This window comes from Notothenia rossii (assembly GCF_949606895.1).
Source record: "Notothenia rossii genome assembly, chromosome: 1".
Taxonomy (NCBI): domain Eukaryota; kingdom Metazoa; phylum Chordata; class Actinopteri; order Perciformes; family Nototheniidae; genus Notothenia; species Notothenia rossii.
In genome coordinates, this window is record NC_136912.1 from 14,461,208 (window position 1) to 14,488,400 (window position 27,193).

Sequence of the window (27,193 nt, forward strand, 5' to 3'; positions counted from 1 at the left end):
AACTTCTCTCTACATATCAAACATACCGGTAAGCCAGCACCGTTTGCTGTGAAAGCAGGTAACTCTAACCACGCAGAATTAAACCCTCTGTGTTCCTCCGATACTTTCATTTTCTTTGATTTATCCATAGTTCGCTCATCGAGCCGGGGGTCAGGTTATTCGCCTGCAAGAAAAGGCGCTGGCGCGGGACCGTAGCAGGATGTGACGCATATTTTAGTTGACCTAATTCAAACCATTTTGTTTTTTATTTATGTGTCACAGTATCACCTCAAAATACAAGATACAAAACATTTTCAACCATGCAACAAAATATAAATAGTCCTACAAATATTTTTTATTTTATTTCCTTCTTATTTTTGTCTAAGCTCAAGGGAGCTTGCCGACCCCTATCCTAGGGTAAGAGTTGTCACAAATAAAAAGTACTGTATACTGAACTTTATTGAAGTGCAATTGCACTCGTATGCCAGAAGGGGGAGCTGCTGCTTCAAATATAAACGTTTGCTGCCAGTGCAGAGCATTGTGGGGAGTTTTCACAGCAGCGATGTGACAACAGTCAAACAGTGTCTGTGAGAAACCTGTGAAACTGCTGCAGAAGTATCTTAAAGGGTCGTTACACTGGAATTGAAAGTATTCCTACTTGAGTCTAGCGGTACCTGGTCAGTCGTGAAAATGCTTTGTTTCATTTAGTCATGATGTATTGGGTCCTGCCTTTACTCTGATACAATGGAGATGCATTACATGTTGTTTGTGGTCCTATAGTATTGATTCCAGAAACATTGTCCCTGTAAACTCTGGGGGTGTTAGACCACTCTCTGTGAAGAGGACTACTTCTTCAGGGGGAGGTAAAGCACTCCTATGAAAACGGTTCTTACCTTCTTGTTGGAAGAGCTTTGGTGAGTACAACCCGAGTCCAGGTTGTTATTGGGGGTGGACACATTGTTCCTGAGGGAGGGACACCGAAGCCCGTCCTCCCCCTCTCCTTCCTCCTCCTCTTCCTCCTCCCTGCCACTCTCCGCCGAATGTTCAAACTCGTCACTATCTTGGTCCATCTCCTCCTCGTCCTCATCCTCCTCCTCTTCCTCCTCGCCCTCCTCCCCCTCCCTCCCCTGTGACTCCCCTCCCTCTGTCCTCTCCTCCGCCTCCTCCTCCTCTTGGTGACTGCTGCTGTTGTTGTTCTCCTCCTCTTCCTCCTCCTCCTCCTCCTCTTCCTCCTCGCCCAGCGGCTGGCCTCGTAGTCTCCTCTGCTCCGCCCCCCACATCCATCGGGCTCCTTTCTCGCCTCCGTTCACTTCGTTTGGAGGCCCCTCCTCTTCTTCCTCGCCGTCCTCGTCCCCCCGGGGGCCGTTGCTGGCTCCCGACTCACTTGGCGCCCATGGTTGTTCCCTCTCGCCATCAACCTGCGACGCCTCAGCCTGTGAGGAGCCAAAGAAAACACAATGCCTCAGAGGAACGGTCTGATGGTAAATTAAATCTGTTGAAGGGGTTTTGCTATTGCCGTAGGTCCCATTTTTTTAACCGGAAAATCGGTTCAAGTCCGTCATATTAAAGTCTCCGCAGACATGTCCTCTTTGGGCTACATTAAAGACCTGAAGGGTTCAGACCTGTGTATATTTTCTTCAGTTGCCGGCACAGAGCTGTGGATCTTTTTTACACAGTTTGTGTAATACCGGTTAGTAGGGTATAAAAAGGATAAGGTTACCAAGCAACCATAAGTTGATAGAGGCAAAATAAATGCTAAGGGAAACTCTGTCAAACTATCAATACCCAGATCAAGTTATTTCCTGTATAAAAAGAAAAGGCAGGTACAAAACAATATTTTTAAAAAGACACCACACAATTTTCAGAAAAAAAATATAAAAAGAAGATTTGACTATGTGAACATTTGGAGAGCGAATCACTGGAACATAACTAGCATGCGCTGATTTCCCACGTTCTGCCAGCAGCTTCAATCCTTAGTAAAAGTGTGGTTATGCCATAGCAATATATTCAAAACGTACATGCCTTGATGAATCTTTCTAAAGCCTTCCTATCAATGTTTTGTGTTGAATGTCCGCTGGCCTTACCCTCTGCTGCAGCTGCTCTTCCTCCTCTACTACCCGGTTCATGTGCTCATCCTCATCACCCTCCTCTGCTGCCTGTTGGGGTGCCCGGGTCGTGGAGGAGGCGTTACCTCGGACTGCCGGACCCCCCGGCCCCCGACCCCGCCTGCTGCTGCTGCCCCCCGACAGCAGATCCTGGTTCATTTCCAAAAGCCAGCTTGCTACCTCCTGGACCTTCGCTAGGCTGTCTGAGGAGGAGAAGGCCTTGGCATTCTGCAAAGAGAAACAAAAAGGACAAGAGTGGCAGATGGTTAAAATATGGTAATGTTTCATTTCCAAACTCAGCTTGTGTTTGTGAGGCAAACATGTAATGATCAAACAACTGCTTGGATGAAAGAATGATCCACTAAACAGTTAATTGCTTATTGTGGGACTATTGCATGTTCCCTCTAAATTAAAATAATTAACATTAACCATTTGCCCTTGGAGCCAAACCATTGCTGTTGAGAAGCAGACAAGGACAAAAAGACGGGAGTGATTTGGTTTGGCTTCAGATCACACAGCGCTGGATGCTGTGGCTCACATGCTGACAGAAAAGCCTTGAGAGCTTCTAGTCTTCCTACAAATACATAAAAAAAGTCCAATCTGTCAAATCCAAAACTTACCAGGAAATACATGCTTTGGAAAAAATAAACATTGTTTATGTTGTAAATCCTGTGTTGCTGCTGTGCATTCACTAGATTAAGATGGCAACCCTTCTGAATAAACACACAAGTCACACAGCCTGCTTCTGTAATGTCCCAAAGCATATGTGCAATTGAGGGAGAGGCACCAGGGCTTTATCTACAATGAGACAGCTTCTCTCTGAGAAAGCAGACAGGAATCCAACTACAGCTCTAATCTGTCACCATGAAAGCATCAACTCTCTTGAAGCTTCTTTCAGTCCAAAGGTCCCTGCACCTACATGCAACATGACAAGCACTATTGGTGCAAAAACCTTTCTCTCCACATACCAATTTAGATGGGTATTGTGTAGTCTCATGAGGCTATACAAATCCAGTTCACCCATCAAACCTTTCTTCAGGCTTTCATACAAATAAAATTGATACAATGGTATATTTAAAAGTGACTTAAAGTGACAGTATGTGGATTCTCCACATCTTGACAATACCAAAGCAATGCAATGAGATCAGTGTCAGATTGTTCTGCTTGCAAAATGATGGAAAAAAGGCTTTTATTAATTGGCTGATTTCTCTATTAAAACTGTAGTAGTTGTCTATTAGAACAACCGTTTCAAAGAGCAAAAGAGTAACAGCTGTACACTTGTTTGATGCTAAAAAAGTTTAAAAAATTGCTATGTTTTGATTCTTCTCGAATTGTTTTCCATTATCTCTTTTTATTTACGCTTTACCAACAACTATGTGTGTCTGGATTTATTATCTATGGAATCTAAAACCAGACTAGAGCTCAAGCAAACACAACATAAAGAACTCAAAAGCAAATCCTCATAAAACACAATGTTATTCCACTGACACAACATTCAAGTGGCAAGAAAGACTTATGTAAATAAAGGAAAGTGGGATGTGTGAATCATGGATTTGTCAATTCAAAGTGGTGGTGGGCTGCGAAAGTAACATGGAAAGCAGTTCCATCCTGAAGGCTGTTTAGTATCAATGATCAACAATTCATAAAGCTGTAAGACAAGGGGCGAGAAATAAGAGCCGGAGTGGAGCCTCTTAATAAAAAGGGGGACAAACTGTGAATTTATTTGCAGAGGCCAAGATACAAATTCTACAAATCTTAAAACAATTTACCAAAACTGAGCATGACAAGGCAGCTCCAACATATTTACAGTTAAACACTTGCTTTCTATCCGTCACATATTTACATTGTGCTTTAAGCCCATATGAAAGTCATGCTGTCACATATTTCTCTAAGTAGTCCACAATATATACAAAAGGGGTCTTCCTAACAATTGTCATATTGTGAATACACAAAGGAAGGACATTTAGAGTGATCTTTTTTTGTCTAATCCTTAATTACCGTAGTAACAATTCTTTCTGGGATTTTAATTTTGTATTATCTCGATGTATACCCAAATTACACTTGGTGGTTCACTATGAGGTCAGAGTTTCAAAGCTGGTCACACACATTCCCATGAAGGGGTTTCTTTTTGTCTGTTGAATTGTACATAATCTTAGCTAATGTAGCTCTAAATGGTGCCAATGGGCCTTTTCAAAGCCCACATGAGGTGTTTAGCTAATCATTACTGTGACAAATTAAGAATCAGCTATGCAGACGGCGGTTCTCAATGCACTACAGACATGATGAGAATTTTTTTCCGGTGGCTCACATACTTTATCTGTCTCAGCGGAAACCAATTGCTTTGACCTTGAGGAGAAGCCACTGGTCCCTTTGTAAGGCTTCTCCCCTCTCTGCTGCACGGCGCTGTGGTGGGAAGCATTAGACCTATCTCAGATTGCACTGAGCCCCCCCGGGACTCCCAGTTCACTGCTGTGAGCTCAGAGGAGGAAGGCTATGAATAGCTAAAGTCGCCCCGGCCTTTTATCAGAACGGCCCAGGTTTCCGTAATTAGTTCCCTAAACACAGCAGAAAAAGTGTTGGTTGTTATTGTTGTTCAAACAATTGTGAGCAGTGTAAACGGAGTGAGAGGCTGAAGCACAATAAAGATGTGTTGTTTGATTAGATTAAACAGGATAAATGTAACGGCCTTTGTCTCATGGCTGTATGTTAGGGCTGAACGATTAATCGATTTTAAATCGAAATCGCGATTTGAAATGATGCGATTATCAAATTGCAAAGCCTGCAAAAAAAATGTAACATTTTTATTTATTTTTTACAATTCTTTTTTTTTTTTGTTCTTCTTGTGTGTCAGATACGACCTTCCTAGCCGGAGTTATGGCCGCATTTTATAGTACTTCCGTTGGGTCACTTAAAAACAAATATCGCAAATCGATTTCACAATCACAATATTTGTCAGAAAATCGCCATTAGATTTTCCCAAAATCGTGCAGCCCTACTGTAGCTAAATGTACGTTTTAATTCAGTTGTTTGCCCAGAGATGTGTGCTCTTGTTCAATTATAGCCGAAAAGCACAAATGTTAGCGCATATTTTTAAATCAAATTGTTGTCATTCACCCATGAATTGAATCCTTTCTTGAACCAAATGTACCTTTAAATTGCAAACCGACAATCCTCTCAGAATAGCAGCGTGTACAATTATATATAAAACGGTTCTTCTTTGGAAGCTTATAAGAGGTTGAATTGGGTTATCTGTGCGGCTAACATACTGTATAGAGAGATTCTAGGAACATTTGTAGTGAACAAACACTTGGCACATGGTGTTAAGCATTACAGGACTAAGAATAGAGACTGATGAATGAAAGTTGTTCTGCAAGAGCGATGAAGTGGACGGAAATAGCTTCGGGATGCCGGGTAGGGCAGGTGTGAATTTGTGTCCCTGGAAGCAAACAGGTGACACAAAGTCTGAGAGCAAACGCTGGAAATGAGATCAGAGATTTGTATGGGACAAAACTGCTATAATTTATAAGTGTGCTTATACTGCAACCAAGCTATAATGTTCTTACAGCTTGGTTGTCTATGTAAGGTTTTTCAGAGTTCAAGTTAATGTCTCTAAATGTCTTTTTTTGTCAGTCTAAAACACATTCTAATAAGTTCATTTAGTTTAGTTTTCCATTTTATCTTTAGACTAAAGAGGCAAAAGAGTTCTGAGAACACACTGTATGCTACATGCTTATCAATTAAAAAGATGCAGATAAGATTAGCAGCTACCTGGTAAACACAGAGAAGCCTTTTGCTTCTGAAAAGCCAGATCATTTCCTGTAGAACTCCAGATAAATATTTGTGTTTCTCCGTGCCCATGGGTAAATAGGTAACTGTATGCCAAAAACAACAGCATAACAGTTTATAAGATGTGTTGCTGATATGTCAGTCTAATCCAAGTGGCAAGAAGAAAAGGGAATACAACTTTAACAAACAATACCAACAAAGTTTAACTTTATTTCAAAGTGTTTTGCATATTCTGTATATAATGTAAGCTTCTACAGTTGGCCTGTTCCCCTCTCACTAAATATCTTGTCGCCTAACAGCTTGGACAGATTCTTTTCAAGCATGTATTTATAAACGCTTAGTAGCCGAAAGATTTTCCATTTCCTTAGAATAATCATGTCATGATACTGTGTGCCCAGCAGTCTGGTGGTATGACGTACAGACAGACAGTGCCTGGTAAAGCTGCTGATGTGGACAAGAGGGTGGGAGTTTTTTCTCAGGGCGATGCCAAGTTGGCACTTCACAGATAAAGCCACAGCTGTGGCACACACAGACTTTAGTTTGGCCTTGTGAACAGAGTCAACATGGAGCACTTCAACCAGAGTGTGCTTCTCTCTGGTGGATTTGGAAAGACAGCACAGCTCCGATACCATCACAGAAGCTCATCTGACTGCCCCCCAACACAACTGAAAAGCAAATGTGTTTCTTACTGCTATGGAACAAAACATTAACGGCAAGTCAGTAAAACTTACATTTTCTCAATCACTGGGGATTCAAATAAAACTCAAATACAGTCTGAAATGTCATCTAGCAGCTGTTGTGCATCGAGCAGGAAGCAAAACTTTTAAATGCTTTATAAATGTGTTGTTTCAAAATTATTATTTGTTGGTGTCCTAAGCCAATATTCAGTATCTGTTCAATTAGTGCATCTTACTACTTATGCATCATTCATGAAGCTTGCTCTATTTATTTTGCAACTGCAACCCATTCCATTCTTAATACAATATATGTCATATCAATTTGTGATTGAAGTTGTTTTCCAATGCAAAATATCTTGTTAAGTACATACCTCAAACATGATTGATATTAAACAAACATTTAGGAAATTGTTGTCAGATGTTTATAAAAACCAAATATATCAGTCAATGTTTGCTATCAAAGTCTTAAGATGATAACAGTTCCGGCTTAACACATCTATGGTCTCGTTCATATCCTTAAGAGCTGGCATAACTTATGTTATCAAGTCCTATTAATCTTGTGATTTCCTCGCCTTAATTTAGCCGCCAGTAAAGTTGGTTGAGACGAAACTTAATGAAGACGCTTGGGTATAATGACGTTTAAAAAGCCATGTCTTATTGAACTGTTTCAAAAAAAAAAAAAAAAAACACAACTAGTAGCAAAACTACTGACATATTGCTTTTTCCAAATGAATGACATCTGAGTTGGCAGTTGGCATCTGTTAAAATATCCGTTTAAAATCATTCAGATTCATGAATAATATGCTTGTGATGGGATTCTATGTTTATTGATGGATTGTGAAAACCGAGATCTTAAGGGCTAATGTGAGACAAGGATTTCTAGCTTTGAAAAAGATGAATCTTGAGTCAGTAAGAAACCATGTGGTTTCAAGGCTACTGGATGAAGCGAGCACATAAACTGTGTTGAGAATACGGAAGGAAAATAAGAGGACTGAGCTGAACATCCTCAAATAGCAGCGATAAATCACACCAACATGACCTTAATACAACAGTGGAGAGTGGAGAATATATTTGCTGTTCACAAAGCACATAGTAGGAGATATAGATCGAACAGCGGAAGTACAAAGACTCCATTAGACTCCATAGTGTGGCAGTGGCTCAGTCGGTGGGGGCTTGGACTGTGAGCCGTAGGGTCGCCGGTTCAAGTCCCCGAACAGACCTAAATATGGAGTGTGGACTGCTAATTTGTGAGATCCCAGTTCACCTCCTGGGCCCTGCCGTGGTGCCCTTGAGCAAGGCACCGGACAACCCCCTCCCAATCCCACTCCCAATGCTCCCCGGGCGCTTTGCTATAGCTGCCCACTGCTCCTGGTACTAGGATGGGTTAAATGCAGAGAACACATTTCACTGTGTGTGCGCTGTGTGCTCTGCATGTGTGACCATTAAAGAGGGTTTCATTCAATTCTATTAATGTCCACTGTTAATATTTGAACATCTAAGTGAAGACTGAGCAAACCAATACTGGCGATTCAAAGCTGCTAGATACATACTGCTGTCCGAACAGATTCCTGAATAACTGCAATTTAAACCAATAATACCTCATTCACACCAACGGTGTTTCAGGGCCGGTTTGGAGCTGGAGCTTGAAAAGCACCGGGTTTTCCTCTTCACACCGCTGTAGCCTCTTAGCTCAAAAAATTGTCCGGCCAGAGCAAAAGCACCACATACGTCACGCTTACGTCGAGGCGGGGGCAGGGGCGGGATCAACTCCTGAACAACAACAAAAAGCCGGCGTTTTATCCAGTTTTTACACAACGATGGAGAAACTTAACAAGCAGCAGGGAATCCGGTCTTCCTAAGAGGTACAGAGGAAGCTGGAGCACAATCGGCCATTTTTGTTGTTGTTGGTGTCAGCTGTGAGGGGTTACCGCGCGGTTTGGCTTTATGAAGCAGGCACGCAAACGGTTACGTCATGACGCAAACGATGACTCAATGACGTAGCACCAGTCGAACTCTGAGCAGTGTGAAAGGAGCCGGAGCTAAACCGAAGAACCGGTTCCGAACCTGAAAAGCTCTAGCACGGAGCTTGAACCGGAGTTGCGTTGGTGTGAAAGAGGTATAAGAGAAGATTAAACCTTTAACTTTTTCAAATGGCAAAAATCTTTGAGCCAACAAATGTAATATTAGAAACAGTTTCAGTATTCATAAAAACTGTATATCCTATAAATACACTGCTTTTGTTGAAACCTTTTTGTCTCCAATTCAATGCAGGAGCTTTTAATCGATGTTTCTATTTAGAGCTGGTGCCCTGTGATGTCTCAGAGGAAGAAAGTGAAACCCTGAGTTGCTCGACAGAGGGACAATGTTTCTCCACATTCATTTCACAGTTTTAAGTTCTTCACACTGTGACAATGCTTTCTCAGGAAAACAACAACTTCTGCTCAACATAACAATGGGATTAAGGTTTTGTCTATAAGCAAAAGAACCTTGTTCAAAAAGTGGCACTTATTATCTCTTTATTTGAATTGTTGCCAAGCAACAATCCTTTGTGGATTTCCATCATTACACATGAGCATACATTTTCTCAGAAACGTAGAGAATCAATCTCGTCTACTGCGAGGATGGCCGTCTGCCAGAAGGTCTCTATAAGGGACTTCAAATCGTAGTCAGTGCCAGCAAACTATTAAATCAGTCTTGTGCATAACAAACAGAACTGAAGGAACCCTAGAATCTAAAGCCATGAGACAAGTGTGTGTGTTGGAGCAAAGCCCCACTCACACACTGGCACTTAAACACAAGCACTCAGACACACACAAAATCTTGTTAGGCTTTTATTTGTTCCATTAGAAAAAGCTTTTTCCCTCAATTGATGATGGGTAGCAATTACTGTAAACCACAGGCCGTCTGAAGGCATCCATTTGAATAAGTCTGCTGAAAGCAAGTCCACTGTTGTCAAGGCAGCAAGACAGCGATTAAATCACCTAGTGCCATTAGAGAATCAATTACTGCGCTGCACTGCCTGGTAGCACACTTCTTAAACCTGGGAAATAGTTTTGGACAGCCAAAGCAGAGGAACAAGGCTGTACTTCACAAGCGGTGCTTTCTGCAATATGAGATCTGGCCACATATGTGTCCTGCAATGCAAACGGCTGATAACACACAAAAGCTGATGGATCAGGAGGGTGCGGAGACAGAGGGCACGGACGCAGCGTTACCTTTGGTTGAGGTGCGCAGCCGGTGGCCAGTCGGTGCAGCTGTTCTGAAGTATGGCTGGAGAACAGATCTGAGCAGCACGTTGTGCGGCCCAGTCTCTTCATCAAAGAGGAGATGAAGCTGCAGCCACAGCCACACATCGACTTGCTCATTAGTAGACACGCTGTTCTGGGGTTAGAAGACGTGTGGAAAAGAGATGAGCTGCGAGCCACATCTACTTCCTGTTCCTCTGAATCCCTTAATTGTCCTCACAGCTGATGCCTTTTCTGTAATTATTCCACATGCCGCTGATCCACAGGTACTCCGTCACTGAGATCAGGTTTGTTTCAGCAACATAATACAGACGCCGGCGCTCACCTTAATCCACATTAAGGACACGTGTGTTGGGAAGTACAGTTTCCCGGTCCATTTCCCTGGTGATTGCTTCACACCTACTCCACTCCCGCCGCTCTACTTCTATCTCTAAACAACACACGCCTCCTGCTGTAGCTTCCTCTTATTTTTTTCTCAAACTCCCTCTCATCCATATAACAGCTTCTTGTGATATTGCAAATAATACTCGGGATGCAACGTCTGTCACTACTCCCGTCTGCCTCCCACAGTTTCCATGCGTGTCTCTCCCCTCCCTCCACTGCCTGCGGCTTCTGTGAAATGAGGATGCTATCGCCGTCAACGCTGCAGCCACCACTGTACAGCCTCCCCCCCCCCCCCACCACCCTTAAACCACTCAGACTCAGCTCCTCCAAGTTGCCGATAAAAGTGCTTCTCTCGAATGACATCTGAGCTCCCGTTTGTTCCAATAATTGAGGAAGCAGTGGACAGAATATTGTAAGAAATCCAAGCCAGTCTGCATGCACCAGAAGGACTGATGAGCAGGATACAGTGGGGGAGGGGTCCGGGGTAATCATTTAGGAGACAATAACAGAGCAGACAGGACTACTATGGTAATAATCCGTCACCGCGGTCAAGGTGCCGCTGAAGTCAAATAAAATGGCCACTTGAAAAGCTTAGTCTCTCAGTGGAAAATTAGCAACTCTTTAAATATGTACTTATTTATCTCATTCCCAGTAATTAACAGTCATTACGCTTTTACGAATGCACACTATTTTGGGATTTATGCAGCTGGCATGTCTGTGATTAGAGCAAGAGCAAACATCTGCAGTAAAAAAGTTCTTCCTTTTTTAACTCCCTCGTGTGTCAACATCTGTCCCAGCTTTAGTGAGACTTCACATTCACTGCTCACCTCAGCGCAGACGTTCAAACCTGACGATGAAGTGGCGCTCGGGGACGACCTTAACATTGTTCAGCACAGAAGCTCATAGTTACCAGAGCTGATGAGGCTGTGGGGCCTTGGGAGGGAGGGAGAGAAGGAGGAAGGGATGGAGGGGCGATGATAACGGCAAAGCAAAGATAGGTTTTCCAAAAAAACTGAGAATGGGTCCTCTGTTAAAGGAACGGCAGCAGCTGGCTATTAATAGCACACACATAACAGTAAATGTTCAAAATCACTGCCTGTTATCACCACCAATACAGGGACACAGAGATATGCAATGCAGAAGCAGCAAAATACACTAAAAACACAAACCTATTGTTTTCCACAAATGGCTACAAGAATCACAAGTCCCATAATTAAAACATGAAATAATAAATATAATTATGGATTACATGGTCAAAAGGTATTGGTCAAATGTTTGCTAACAAAAGTAATCCAACTTTTTTCGTATGAGAATGCAAACTGTTTGAATACATGTCTTACATTTGGGAAAATTACGGCAGAATATCACAGGAAATTACAATGACGACATATTTCACTATTTTCTGACATGTACTGTAATGGCCAAAATAGTTAATCTAATAATCAAAATGTAAATTAAAAACCTGTAACACCTGTGCTATGGTCTTATTTGCTTGAAACAATGAAACAGCTTTACAAGCATTACTTTTAACTAGATAGCAAACCATCGAGTGATTTCCTTTCAATTTAAAGTATGGAAATGTGTGTTTTTATTTGACAGCCTCAGTGATCGCATCTAGTTCTTTGTTTGTTATTGTGTCCTTATTCTTCTCATCTGTGTGCAATGATGAAGTGGAATCAAATGCCCTGGATATTAATTTAATTTCGCTTCTCACCTCAGTTTATCCTGCTAATGGCAAAACTGGGTCTTGAAACGTCAACTAATATCCTAATGTCGAGTTTATGAGAAAATACACCACCTCTAACATTGGCGTCACGTCTGAATGCACCTTTAAGTGGTCAATTAAAGTTTGTTTTCACAAAGGGTATATAAGTGTCTTTGCCCCTGGGCTGTCCACCGTGTTTAGTATGCTCGATGCTGTCTGGCTGGCTTAAATGACACAGAGAGAACTACTCTAAAATCGACTGCCATTAGTCTCTTTTCAGTTGAATATTGCAAAAATGACAAGTGCTGCTATTGCCACATCCGTTTATTTGGGTGGAGTGCTTCAGACTTTGATGTGCAGCTGTGACAGAGTGCCAATTTGCCCGCAACATAAAAGGTGGTGAAAAGGGTAATAATGAAGCACTTAAAGCTGTTCTCCGTGCTCACTCAGTGGCACATCTTTGTGCTGCCGGTGGGAGGGGTGAGGTGCTAAAGGTGACAGCTCTCTGTGATTCATTGAAACAGAAATATCCTCAAACACCAGGTTGTCGTCTCCAGGGAACAAACAGAACAGCAGGAGGGGAATTCAACAGAGATCTCTATCTACAGCCGTGTATAAAGAAAAGTATTACACTGTCAAACTAAAACAAGGACAAACACAATCTTAAATCATAAACAGCGAACAACAAGGCAATACAGTGACAAAACGCTTTATCTTAAAGGGGACCTATCATGCAAAATGCACCTTTGTATGAATATGTGTCCCCGGTGTCTCAGGGAACTCACCAAGTGTCAGAAAACACAACCCTCTCTTTTTTCCTCCATACCCAACATCTCTAAAAACGGGGCTGCAACGGATCTGATACAGATTTGAAATATGTCTGACGTCAGAAACGAGGAGCTCCGCCTATATGGACAACTCTCCACCTATCAGGAGGAGACAGCCACGGCCATTGCCGTTCGAAAGCGCTGGAGACGCTGTAGTACATATGCCAGGCCTGTAGATGGTGCTGTAGTCTGCCACAAAAGCAGTGAAGAAGACTTCTCAGATTCAGCCCTTGCAAAAACAGGGCTAAAAAAAGAGCAAATATAGCGAAATGATGCATGGCTAAAATGCAGGATCTGTTTGGTATTTTTAGAAAAAAAACTTCACAGGCATGTTTTATATAGGTATGGCCCTACAATATATGTTTCAAATATAGCATGATAGGTCCACTTTAAATCAGAATGCTCCATAAGCAGAATGTAAGCGTGATCATGTTTACCGTTTTGTTCTGTTCTCGGTCAGGACTGAAAGGCGGGCCAAAGGGTGCCCTGCTCATTATTTATGAATATTGCTTTTCACTGTGTCAGCTCACTGCTTCAGTATTGATCCATAAAGAGGAGACTCACTGCAGCAGAGCGGAGAGTTTCAGAGGAAGACATAATGACTCGCGGCTTACACACAGCACTTACAGCAAGTATCAAATCCCAGTGGAGGAGTAGCTAGACTGGCACAAAGCATGGTATGAATATTATTATTTAGCTTATGATTAAAGAAAGGTGTGTATAAACCCTGCACTCACCCTGCAGTGTGCCTACTCGACTAACATTCAGCACTGCATTAACTGAACAAGAGCTGTACAGATCAATACTGTTCTCTATAAAGATCTTTGTTTCTTATACTCAACGGAAAGAGTCAAGTGCATTATATAAAGTCAGTTAGAGGTTAATGAGATTGTCCTTATAATGTTCTTTATGACTGCAATAAAGAAAATCAAGCTGAATCTTTTCAAATGTTGAAAGGGCTAACCCCTAGATTCCACCGGGTCCGTCTGCGTTGCGTTACGGCCGCGTTACGGCTGCGTTACGGCTGACGGCTCAGAAGCGTCCCAGAAGCGTGTCGGCGCTGGGCTCCGCTCAAAATAGGATTCAAGTCTATTTTTCTATGCGACGCGAGGCGTTGCAGAGGCGCCGGGCAGGAAGTGGACTGGTCAGAGCATCCGGCCCATCCCCAAAATAAACTAATTTTGCAGACCCTATCCCTCCGTAGAAATGCCAGCGTTCTCCTCCGGTTTACAGGCACTGTGTAAATTATATTTATAGAATAATTATGATGATGAATACCTTTTTTTACCACTAAAATACAGCAACACACCTTTGATTCATTCATTCATGTCGTTTATAACTGGAATATTACAATTATTATTAACTTTGTCAGTACAAAGTAGCCTGTCCAGGAAATATGCCCAAATCAACCAAAAAAACTGCTTCTGAAACGCTCCCGGTAGGGTATGACGCCGGAAGAGGCCAGACCACAGCCATGACATGACGCAGGCGGACCCAGTGGAATCTAGGGGTAAGAATGGAACTTAACTCTGCGAGTTTTGCTGTAGCTCCAACTGACTTTTATCAAATAAAAGGTCAGATAAAGTCCATCATTCATGCATCTCAATGGCTGATATAGAGCAGCCTAAAGGCCAAGAAAGCATTCTTCACTTGAAATGTAATTTCAACCACAAAACCAAGTCAATGTATCCCCTGGATGATGACAACTGTATTTATCTCCCCACCAACCATCTCTGTGTGGCTCAAAAACTAAAATCTGTGTCAGTGCTATACTCATCTTTCATGCTGATCCCCTAATGTTTAAGATAACACTCCTTTTCAAAACAATGATTCACACTTAATGTCTGATTACAGCCATCTACATGTTTGGTTTCTTAACCTGTTAAACCCAAGCCTATTTTTCAGGTCTCAAGCTTGAGAATGACATTTCCAGAACAAATGACCATATCTTCCCTTCTAAAAAGGGTTAAATTCATAATCTTTGTTCTCAAAGTAATGATAAACCTGTGAGTTGGATGTAGAAAGGTCAGAATCAATATAGATGTTTTTTATTTTAAAGAAAATTCAGATTGAACATAGTAAAAAAAATATAAATGCTTGTGTCCGTCCAAAAGTTATTTTTTACTTATAGTGAAAACCACCCTTGGATGATGGGTTAGTAGACTAAAAGCTTTAGGAATCCAAAGTACAACATATAATAAGTACCCTGTATCAAGATTGATACAAAACAAGTGACATTTTACCTTTTTAGAGAGGCTTAGAAAAAAAACTCCACCTCTGGGGTCATTTGGGTGGAAATGGGCGTTTTTGCCGTTTCTCTGGAACCCATTGGTCGATTTTGATGATTGACATCTCTTTCGACTGTTAGAGCCAATAGAATCGAAGGGGAATTTCCAAATAAACACCAACGTTACCATTGAGAAGTGGGGGCTATGCGCACGCAGTTTGCCTAAAGCGAAAGCTATCTTACGCTCTGAAATCTGAAAACTAGTTTTATTGCTGATGGATTATCAGAAATCATTTCAAAGTGACACAGACACATTGGATTAACCTCTGGATTAACCTTCAGCAGCGTTTTTATCGTTTTAATGCCATTGAAGACAACTTTTTATCAGACAACGACAAAGGTAAGACATATTGCCGTGTTTGCTACCTAATGCCACATGTTGTGATGTCTGTTTTTGTTTATAATGTCGGGAGTTCTGATCATGGAGTGATGATACAGATACCTATCGATTCTGTGTAATCTCACAATGCTAATCGCTATGTTGGATTTCCATTTACGATAAGTAGTAAGGGTTTTATGAGTGAGTTCTGTGCTAACGGCGTTAGCATTTTTTCTCTCAGGGCTAATTCAGAGGCTCAGCGTTAGTCTTGTGTGTTTTTTTGCAGAATATACTTATCCTTACTGGTAACCAACCAAAGGAAGAAACGAGTGAATTGTAATCATAACAATATCTTAAATCCTTTTTAAATAACCTATGTAGTTGAAGTTGCCAATCTCTAAATACTAAACAAAACTTGCGCATTAGGGTAAAATAACCGGATACTTTCTTATTGTAACATGCAACTATGTAAAGTACTCCTTTGAAAGCCAATTGTTTTCTTATTTTTTGGAAACATATATATGGTTTACCTGCCTCTATATGCTTGATTTAACATTTTAAAATCATGATCCTTCGCTGTATAAAGCCAATGGTGCTGCCAATGCTTAAGACTAATGCCGGTACTTAAGACTAATGAAGCCACTAATGAGACGTTACGGTAGACCGCTGTAACCACTGTGTAAGCTTAGAGTCTGAAACACTAGAAACTAAAACAACCACAAACTTCACAAAGGTAAATTATTCACCCAACACAACACTGACCTGATCTGTAGTGATGAGAAACACACTTTGAAAGCAAATTTTTAGACAAATTATTCCAATGGCTAATCAAGTGGCAAATGGCGCCATTAATCTCTTCAAACCAATTAGTGGTTGATACATTTAAGTGGGCTTGTATATTACCTCCTCAATTATCATTAAGCTCCCAAATTGTGACACACTGAAAGGAAAAAGGGAAATTAGATAGTTTCTCAAACCCTCACGGCTCATCTCAAAGTTAGCATCCTTTCATCTAAAAGGCCAACTGTCTGTGTTTCTGTTAAAAGGGTTCAATATCAAAACACTGACACAAACTGTGTGTCATTAAGACAACACAAGAAAAACTCAATATGAACTCAGTATATTACGGAGTTTGCAGACAGACCATTTCCTCTGGTGCACTCTGCTGGAGAAAAGGCAGATTGTGGATTATTTCTCGGAGACTATAGACTATAAATGTTTCCCTATCATATTTTCTTATCTTTGGTTGAATCTAGGAAGCGGTGACATTGTATACATACATCTTAACACAATTGAATGATAACCTATACATTGAATAGTGTCAGAAAAATACAGACAAATGAATTTGTCCTTGGTCAGAATTCATCTCTGGGCAACATGCCAAAGCAAAACGAGGTCCAGTCACAAAAGCCACAACTTCCTGTCTCCCAAACACTAGAACAAAGTAGGATTTCCTGTTTCCTACAGATCCTGAAAGCATGAATGAGAAAGTGTTAACCTCACCCCTCAAAGATGACACAGCATTTTACAACACAACAAAGATCGGACTCAAAGCCGTGACAAAAAAAAATTCAAATACAAATTATTATAGACCCAATGCCCGATCAACAGCTAGAAAACATCCCGGAAAAAAGTGTTACTGGAGGATCTTAATCACTTAATACTCATCTTCTGTATCCGTCATCACATCATAAAGTTGACTTCCTTAAAATGATATTCACTTTAACTTGCAGTATGAGCCAGATAACAATACATGGCCGGTAACTACTTCCACGAGGTCCTGCCTCCTAATCAAACACTGAACCAGTCTCACATTGGGAATACTTGTTCTTCTTTAGTGTATATAATTTGATGTTTTTTAAGAAGATATACATGGCACCTCATTTACTTTTCATCTACTTACAGACCGAGGTGCATTGATAGACTTAAAGTTAGTCACTGGAAAAATGTGTCTGAATTGAATTACTGTACTTAAAAAGCAGAACTTTCCACACTTCTGAAATGTACATCGGCAGCGTTTTTTTAACTGCTATCCTCCCATTATCAATTGTGAGTACGCTGTTCTCTGCAGGCAAAAGGCTGTTCTGAATTATTTACAGAGAAGGAGTGGGTGAGAGGTGTGGGTCTGATTAGGGAGTGACACAGAGGAGGGCTAAATCTCAGCCATTCAAACAGACTGCTTAGGAAGCAGTTTCAAATTCAAATTTTAGAAAAGACCTTTTCATGAAAGCAGTGCAATTCTTCCTTCAGGGAAACTACAGCCAGCTGCCTATCTGCTGAAATTCACTATTCTTCTATTCCTTCATGTTCACTAAGACGAAATAACTATTCCAGGAAATGTAACAAGCAGAAGCACGCACACTTCAATGATCACATATCAAAGTCTTTTGGTTTCTAGATCCTTTTTCTCAAGAACTGTGTGTCATTTCTTCCAAAGATCTTCCATATAATTACTGGACACATTAATCATTTTCCTGAGCACAAGGAGATGGCATTGGGATAACAAAGGGAAACTGAACTTGGTCTTAGATGACCATTTTTTCCCAAAACATCATCCTGCATTATTCAGAACCCCATATCAGATGTCCTTCATCCGGTCCCAGAGACCAGGGTAACAGTTTTATGGGAAAGACGATGTTAACATTTTGACATTTGAGTGCCAGTACGCACTTTAAAAATGCAGCAGAGACCAAGCAAGGCGCTGCTCTGTGCTATCAGTTTACCTTTCATTCACTCACGCGTGCCGGGATGAATAATTCACGACTTGCACCACACTCATGGCTTTAAAAAGGAAGAACCCCCCTTACACCAATGAGCACTGAATACACCAGCAACACATTAACTGTATGCTTTTTCTCCCCTTTAAAAAAACACATGTTAGATGTTCTATAGAAAAGATACACATTTGATAGTAGAAAGGTTTGCTGATACAAAAGGCTCTGACATTTTCAATGAATTAACATAACATTAAAGAACAAAAGGCAGTTTATTATGCTTTATTTGATATTCACATGCCTTTTCAGCTTCCACACACACTTCCAAAAAGTACCAACACGCACTTAGGTTGCCTCCGAGTGAATTCACCTCCTGTTTGTTCACAACAACTCTAACAACTTCCACTGTGTCTCGTGCGCGAGTGTGAAAGGTCTGCTTCCTGTCTGAGCGCTGACAATGAAACACAGGGCGGGGCCTCACACACATCCTCTACAGCCATCATTCACTTGTCCTCCTTGATCTCCGAGGCACCCTTTTTCCCTGTTTCATCAGATAACTAATGGCTTACACATCCTCAAAAGAGTAGCGATTATAGGCGTTATACTCTGATGTAAAGCATATCAGCAGGGAATGCAATTAGCCCTTTGCCAACTGCCAAAGGAAAGTAACAGATTTCAGGCCGCTTTCCACCATGGTTTCCTTATAATAAGAAATAATGTATTTAAAAGGCAATTCATAAGTTATTATAGTCAGGAATTATGGATGCATGATGAATTCTGTATTTCTACTGTCTTGTTCCACTGACTCAGTAACAGGTGAGGAACTCAATGAGGCCCTATTACGCTTTTTGGGGGGTTTCCCTTCCCCTGTGTGTTATGTAGGTTTTTGTGCATGTAAATGGTCTGCAAAGGCTAACATTAGGGCTGCTCGATTATGGCAAAAATCATAGTCTCGATTATTTGGGTCAATGATTGTAATTGCGATTATTAGATGCGATTATTCATTGACTTTGAAAACATCCATTTATTGGAGAGAAAAAAATGTGAACAGTATGTTTTTAACAGTTGATTACCCTGAACTTTAAGTATAATTCAACTGAAAAACCAACAAAAAAGTTTTTAAAGTAATAATAAAAAAATAATCGTCTTATTTCGATTTAGTTGTCTTTTTAATCGTTGCAAGCCATAATTGTAATCGCGATTAAAATACGATTAATTGAACAGCCCTAGCTAACATCCCTGAGTTTCTCTCTCTTTTATTCACCAAAAGAGATGAAAAAGACTAAGAGCATTTGTAAGATACTTACCCTAATGTAAAACTCATTATGTGCGTCCATTGTTAACCTAGGGCCGTCATACTCTTAACTTTACTTCATTTCTGGTGCTGACTGTTCTTTGGTTTTCTTATCAAACCGTTTGTTATGATTTTGATCCCTTTCTGTAAATCACTTTCTTTGGTATCATTAAAGCAGTGCCTCCTTTAGGTTGAGCACTTATCTATGGAGGAAGCTGCGGTGGAGTGGGAATAAGAGGTTTTTGATAACAGACCCCTACATGGGAAATGTGTTGCTAGGAAACAGCTGGGTTCAAGCTTACATCCTATCAGCTGTTGACGACACCTAACAAAAAACACCGACATGATATAACTTTCTTCGTAACAGATTGCTAATGTGAAACTTTAATGTTGTCCATAAATTGGCAAAAAGCGACCTGTGGAAGTTTATTATCCTTGTTTGTTTTGTTCACCGTTTGTCTTCCATGATTTAATTTCTGAAAACAAAGTGTGTGTGAACAAAATGCTGGTCACGGACAAAGAGAAATACATAAGCCGGCGATCTGAAGAATACAAATATGATTGCCTTACACATGGTTGTTTAAGCGATGAATAGCCACCTGCTTTATATTCTGACCCAAACACCCAAAGAAAGCTTCAGATACATTATGATACTTCGAAAAACTATTTAAATGGATTCTTTGTCATCTACAAAAAACAAAATGTTTTTTCTGAGCCTTTCAGAACAACCACACATCGCACCATTCCTGTGTGTAAACCAATGCGATAAGCACTTCATGCAGCAGGAGTTATACACACAGAAACTTCCTGACCCCAGAGAGGGGTTCACACAGTTGCAGTGTTTACTTACAGTTCTCTCCGTCTGTCTTTGTTCAGGCCACAATTGGTCTTCTCCACACCAGGTCCGACTCTAAGGGATGATTCTCTCTGCGGACAAAGAGGGGGTAAAGGAGCCGTCAGTACAGAAACCTCGGAGGTCATTGAGGAGTTAACAGGTCGTGTGGTTGCTGGAATGCGAGAGGGGAAAGCAGAAAGGCCACAAATAGTGAGATAAGGATGCTGGCAATTCATGGTTTCCTCTTTAAATCTCAGAGAGAAGAGGTGAGTCCTTCAATATGTTTGCTAAATGACAAAAACAGGACAATTGAATGACCTGGCAACCCTTACAACACCTGCATCAGTGTTACAGTGAGTCACCATGGCGGGTTCTTCCATCTTGTCTGATGGGAAGTGAACAGAGGGAAGCTGCTGAAAACCAGTGAAGGCTTTAACAGCATCATCATGGAGATTCTTTGCTAATGGAAAACAAATCCAACCTAAATTTGAATTCTTCCAAATAATTTGCAAGAAATTGGCATATCCTGATCAAGTCGTTTTGGCCCTGATTTCAATATAAACTAAAGTTGTAGACTATATGCTAATATAGATTTTAAACATGAAGATACAGGAGTGCTTCAATCACAGACAGCTCAGTGTTGATGTTAGGGCGTTTAATTGAATACAAACAAATTGTCAAATGATGGCACCAACATTGTAAGGGATACCAAAGAGTCATGGCCTCCTGGATAACACCACTGTCGGGGTAGCTTTGAAAGCAGAGAAGTTAAGAAAACATTATTATAAACAGAGATGTGATTCATCCATTCGTCTAATTTACCCAAATGTACCAATTGAAAAACACAAAATGTTATAATTATATATTTCTATAAGTAACATTTGAATTCAATTCAAGTAGTTCAAATCAAAGCTGGAAACACCTGTCAGCTCTGGACACAATCTGTTTTGAACAAGAATGAGTTCATAGTGTTACTATTACCAACCCTGTCTGATCTTTCTAACACAATCCAGATGTTCACTTGAATCTCTGCCAGCCTGTATAAAGACTGCAGCAAAAGTCCAAAAGCGAACAGATTAATAGTTTACCTTGGACTATAACCAACTAAAAAGAGGTCAAAACACAGGTGATGGGGTTTTAATATGGACTATTGTATGGTAAAATCCCATAAACAGAATTGTTGGTTTGATTCCAGCCAGGACCTTTGTTGTCCCCCCCTCCCATCTCTTCCCCTAGTTTCTACTCTGCCTCTTCTCTATCAACAATCCAATAAAGGTGAAAATGCCCTGCGAAAACAAGGTGTTTTAATATGAGAAAAGGAGCTGTAGGTTTTGAACAGCTGCGTGCAAACATAAATTAGACCCACAGGACTCCCCAGCAGCAACAGGGAGCTTGTGTAAAGAGAATAGCATTTCTAGGTTGACGTAAACAAAACTGGATATGAACTTCAATTTCTGGGAAGCGAACAGATGCCCAGACATCCAGCTGTTTGACATTTGATAACCGTGAGACAGAACGATGGTTGACTAAATGAAAAGCCGCACAATTTAGTATCCTTATACAGGATTTTATTCGGTAAAAAGGGGGTGAAATCTGCTTTACGGGGTCCCAGAGAACTAGTGGTTAGGATGCATGCCATGTGGTCACAGTGAAATTCCAGGTGGGCTGTTTCTGCATGACATACTCTCTCTTTTCTGCATGTACTGTATCTATTCTGTCAATATAAATGGCATTGACAAAATGCTATAAAAAAAAAAGAATCAACCGTTAAGATAAATAGCAGAAATATTAGTGAGCAAGAATGCTATTGGTTCAACAGAAGTGAAGAAGTAGTAGTGAGTAAACTCATCGATTAGTTGATCGACAGAAAAATAATCACCTATTTCTAGATTTTTATCTTGCAAAAAGCGCAAAAATGCAGTTTTCAGCAACTCAAATATTGAGGTATTCTGTTCTCTCTCTTTTGTATCTTTTTCAAGGGAATATCTTTGGACTTACAGAGCAAGACATTTATATTGTATCACCTTGGAGGGAAGTTTTATAAGCCAAATGATCCATTGACTAATCTAGAAACTATTTGGCAGCATAAAAGCTAATGAAAGTAAAGTTAGTTACAGCCCTGGAACAGAATAATAATTTGTTCTCGTATTTATGATCCAAGGAGGGTTTAGGAGTGAGTTTGTTCTCCAAAACCTCTCCTTTATTTGAACACAGATGTCTTTAGCTTCAGGCCACGTTTACACGGATACGATAACGAAAACGAACCTTAGTCGACATCAAAAAAGTCTTCCGTCCATACGGTATCGGCTCAAGAAACGTGTCTGTCCACACGAGACTGCTGTAGACGCTGAAGTACATATGCCGGGCCTGTAAATGGCGCTGTACTTCCGCCACAAAATACACCAAAAGCAGCGAAGAGCATGGTTGCCATGGTTGCCCTTCTGTTTATTCTTCGCGTGGATTTAGCAACATGTAGTTCTCCATCTCCACTTGTTGCTGATGGTTGTGGTAGAGGAGCTGTAGATTTTGCACTAACATCTGTAGCATGGACAGTAGCTACTGACCATGCTACAGCAGTGAGGAGCAGAGGTTGTTGGTGAAAACACATCAGTAATGAAGCGGGTGACGCGGGGGTGAGCAGGAGAGGTGGGGAGAGGCGGGGCTATGGCGTCGTCGTTATCAGGAAAAGATCGTATAGGACGTACACACGGAGCCGGTAGGCCCCCCAGAGCGTTTCGTCCGCAGATCTACCCACTTTGGGACGTGTTACCGTTTGAGGGCTCCGTTTCCGCGGTACCGTTACGGCCTCGTGTGGACGAACCGTACATACGATAGAGAACTGTAGCGGATACAACCCGTTTTGTCTCCGTGTAAACGTGGCCTCAGTTTCCCCCACTTGGCCAGATATTATCCACCTCAGTTCAGATACAGAATATGATACCTATACTAACTTCTTCTGGGGATTACCCAGACTCTTTCTAGGAGAAGTTTTAAATAAGTCCCAGAGGCATACACTCAGGTTCAGGGTGCCTGCAACTTCAGTCTGGGTCAGCTGTGTTTGGATCTGCCAAATAAAATGAGTCCACATGGAGGAATGAAGCGCTGTGTTTCCTGGCCTCGGTTCAGTTTGAGTAACTCTGCTCAATGTATGAGAGAAGTTCTGAGTTATGCAACAGAGAACAAAATATGTGCTCTTATACAAGATTTGACATGGAAAATATCATAAGATCTATGTATCCAAACTTTTATATACACTTATTTATATGTGCAATAACTTAAAAGATAGTGATATGCCTCTGATGTCTTGATTTTAATATCATTTAAAAAGTCAGAAATAAATTGAGTTTCCTTTTCTTTTTATCAAAAGACCATGCACACTGTAATGCATAACTATATTATTAATACATAACAAATGAGCACTATGTCATTTTAGATATCAAAATAACAAAGTTGCATAAAGATAACTTGGAGCACAGTCTGACTGCATCTGGGAACTTTTCTGAATAGTTGACTGTTCTGCAAACTATCTAAATTTCTATTAGAATTTGATTTAAGAATGACTAATTTGGAGAACAAACCGTGCAGTTGGAGACTTAAACGAAACAATATACGAGTAGAAGTCTAGTTTGTTTTGACATGATGTTTTCAAGGGTGTGTGTGGAACAAAAGTTGAATTGCTCAAAGGGGAACCACTTTTTTTATAACATTTCTGAAATGAATAACAAAAAGCTGAGTGTTAAATATTTCTGAGCGGCTAGTAGTCCTATTTTAGATGCAGAAGTGTTCATTGTAATCTTAATATAGCACACATACTGAACATTGTAGACTGTAAACTGTTTTTCCAACACGGTAGGATAGAACCCTGAGAGGTGTTACAGGAATGTCTTTAATTCCTGTCGCAGGTGTGAACTCTCCAGCCCAGTCTGGTTGACATGTTCTCACACACAGCAGCAAGTCTCGTACTGATTCACAATGAAAAAGACCTCGTTTAGTCACATCGGATCCATGCTTAAGAAGTGACTCATTCTGTCAGCGGTTAGCTTCAACTCTGTGGTCCACATAAGAGCTCGGATCAGGATATTTCCTTGGTGAATAAAGAAACCACAGTCTCGAAAATGGGGATACCAAGAGGGGAGAAATATACAGGCAGGGATGATGCATTAGTGAAACACAAAGTGGGAAAGAGTTACAAAAGGAAGCTAAAACCCACAGGTGGATGTGACTATCCGATTTGCATGTCTGCCCGATTTGCACTGCGCAAGCGCGAATTGATCTGCCATATTGGACAGCTACGTAGGGCAATCCAAACAGGACATTTGACAAAGCGGCGTTTCGCAAAAATAAAATAAACGACCGCATGATTGTTTTTACAACGTCATTTCCCGATTATTTCAGAATAAATCCTTTTAGTGGGTTAAGTACATTCTTAGAATAAGTGAGAAATGGATTTAACTTCTGTTCACAGCTTTCACACTGGAAACATTTATATCTAATTCTTAACGGTGAATTGTTTTCATTTATTTTAACATTAGAAATGTATTAGTCTGGAATCTGGACAAAAGATTTCTGTGGAGATTCCTGGAAAAGGGAAATTACTTTTCATAAAAAAAGTTGATTCAAGAAAAAAACTGTTATTAGATCAGTACTGACGTCAAATGTCCTGTTTGGATTGCTGTACGTAGCGGTCCATTATGGCAGACCAATTTGCGCTTGCGCAGTGCAAATCGGGCAGACATGCAAATCGGGTAGTCACAGTGGATCTTCCTATCAGCAACAAGTCTTTTACTTAGCTTAGTATTAACTTTTCTCAAATGACATCCTTTCATTATACATGCAGAGGTGGTCTAACTACAGTCAGGGATGTCTTCAGCAAACTAGCCAACAGTACAGAGAGAATGAAAGACACTTCATAAATGAGTGCTGGAATGCAGCCTCATTTCCTCCCAGACTCCACAGCTTCTTCCTCCAACTCCAGCGGCTTTTTACACCGACGACTCAGACCTGACCATCGCGATCATTACACAATTTGCAGCTGTGAGTCCAAGCGGTTTAAAAAAAGATCTCCCTGCAGCAAACTAGCTCACATTTCAGTAATGCAGAGCAGACATTACAAAGCACAACAGACACTAATGAGAGGAGGCAGAAATAATGAAAGGGTAAGATCATACATGTTGGGGTTGGGTTGTTGATTCATCTTGATTAATGGCATTACTGCAAAGAAAAATAATGTCAAGCTTTTTCAGGATTACTTTAAAGTTTCCATTACGGTTTCAAGTCAGCTGAGCTTCTCCTTTTCTCTTCTTTCTGTTACTGCCCTGCAAAGGTCCACAGCAGTTTTCAACAAGCCAGACTAGCTCAATATGTTCACTACATGTTAATGACATACTGCTATAAGATACAGTAGGCTATGCTTTACAACAATACAACTTGACAAGATATTTTGACTCATGCCTAGTTTGTATCTGATCAATATTCAGTCTGCACGCTTCAACTTGTTCCAACTTTTAAAACAGCAGTGGTCCTCCTGAAAGTAGTCTGCCTTCTCTGTGTGAATTCATAAATATAGTTTGGTACATTTCCCAGCACATCAGACTGAAAGCAAAGGGTATAATTAGTTTAAGTACTTCCCATGTTACTGCAGTGAAAGCTATAATAATAATAATAATAATAATAATAATAATAAGCCACAACGAAAAGTAATCGACATGTCAATATTACATTTGGCGTATTAAAAGCAGGATTACATTTTCACCGTTTAATTGAGCTGTTTTATATCCTAAGAAAAGTAGGAGAATGTTTTTAGGCAGGCAGCGGAGGAGGAGGAGGCGTGCAGGAAGTTCCTGGTTGGTCATATTTCTTCGTTAAGGATTGGCTTTGTTATCACAGTGTATACTCACTACTCTATCATTCATTAGTCATTTAATCATAATAAATGCATGTGTACTCTTCAGCTTTCCTTATTTTTGAAGAATTGCTCTGTGAACTTGTAGGGGAGATTAATCGAAGAAAATACAGGAGCTTACATTATTTTGTTTAATGGATGGGTGGTTACTTTGGGGCATGCACACAAATCCATCCACTGCAAGAAAAACCAACATAACAAAGATGGACATAACTTGAGCGTCTTCACAGGCGGGTCATATTTTGTTCAGGGCTAGATATCATCGTTTCCTTTTCCTGTTATGCCAACAGCTAGTCAAAGAGTTTAGTGGAGCTTATCATCAGAGGATTCACTGACCTTTACTTATTCCACGGTTAGGATTTTCGCTCAGGAGGAACTTTTATTAATATTTGTTAAGATGTATCTGCTGCCTGATGACATGGAAACCACGCTTGTACAATACTTGTACCTCTCTCTCTCTCGAGACAGTCGCAGATCCACAGAGGGGAACATATGTTCTTAGAGAGCAGATTAGCAGAGGTGTCTCATCCCAGAGGAAATCACCAGGAACCTGAGCAGCAACGTGCTGCTGCCATGGAAACACAGATAACCCAACAGATGCCATGACTTTGAGCATCACCAAAATACTTTAAAACTAAATATAATAGACCAAGTGATGGCTGGTTTATGTTTAATGTACTAGTCACATTCACCAAATAAGAAATTAGCCTTAAGAGGATATTACTTTTTTTTTTATTAATCACAGCACTGATATGAGTCAAATAGAAAGATATTTGTTGTTGTTTTTATAGAAAGTTATGTAAAAGAGTTCACATTCATTATTCCATGTGTTTAGTGTTTATACAGCTTAACCCAATAGTGAGTCAGATCATGATATACAAAATCAAGGAGGAGGAATTAAACTGATTGACTCTGAAGCGAACAATTAAAGCAACATTTGATAACTATTATTGCCATGTGATCATTCAAGGAAGCATGCAGTGGGTGAGACGAGAAGTAATAAATCAATGATTGTAGTAAAATTCATTGTTGTTTTTAATAGTGTATTTCAAGGTAAAATACTTTCCCACAAGTACTGGGAAATATTCTAATAATTGTCACGGCCTGGTCCCTCCCCTTTGTGTGTGTGTGTGT

At 40.6% G+C, this 27,193-nt stretch overlaps 1 protein-coding gene across 1 annotated transcript in view; it reads right to left on the reverse strand.

Annotated features, from left to right (window-relative positions):
* fbxw7 (F-box and WD repeat domain containing 7) overlaps positions 1-27,193 on the reverse strand; it is a 122,515-nt gene that overhangs the window by 80,609 nt on the left and 14,713 nt on the right. Inside the window, exons 3-5 of the mRNA XM_079665220.1 lie at positions 20,173-20,249; positions 2,064-2,312; positions 873-1,412 (exon numbers count right to left, since the gene is read on the reverse strand). Coding sequence (XP_079521346.1) covers positions 873-1,412; positions 2,064-2,243 — 720 coding nt within the window. The 5' untranslated portion in view covers positions 2,244-2,312; positions 20,173-20,249. The remainder of the gene's footprint in view (positions 1-872; positions 1,413-2,063; positions 2,313-20,172; positions 20,250-27,193) is intronic.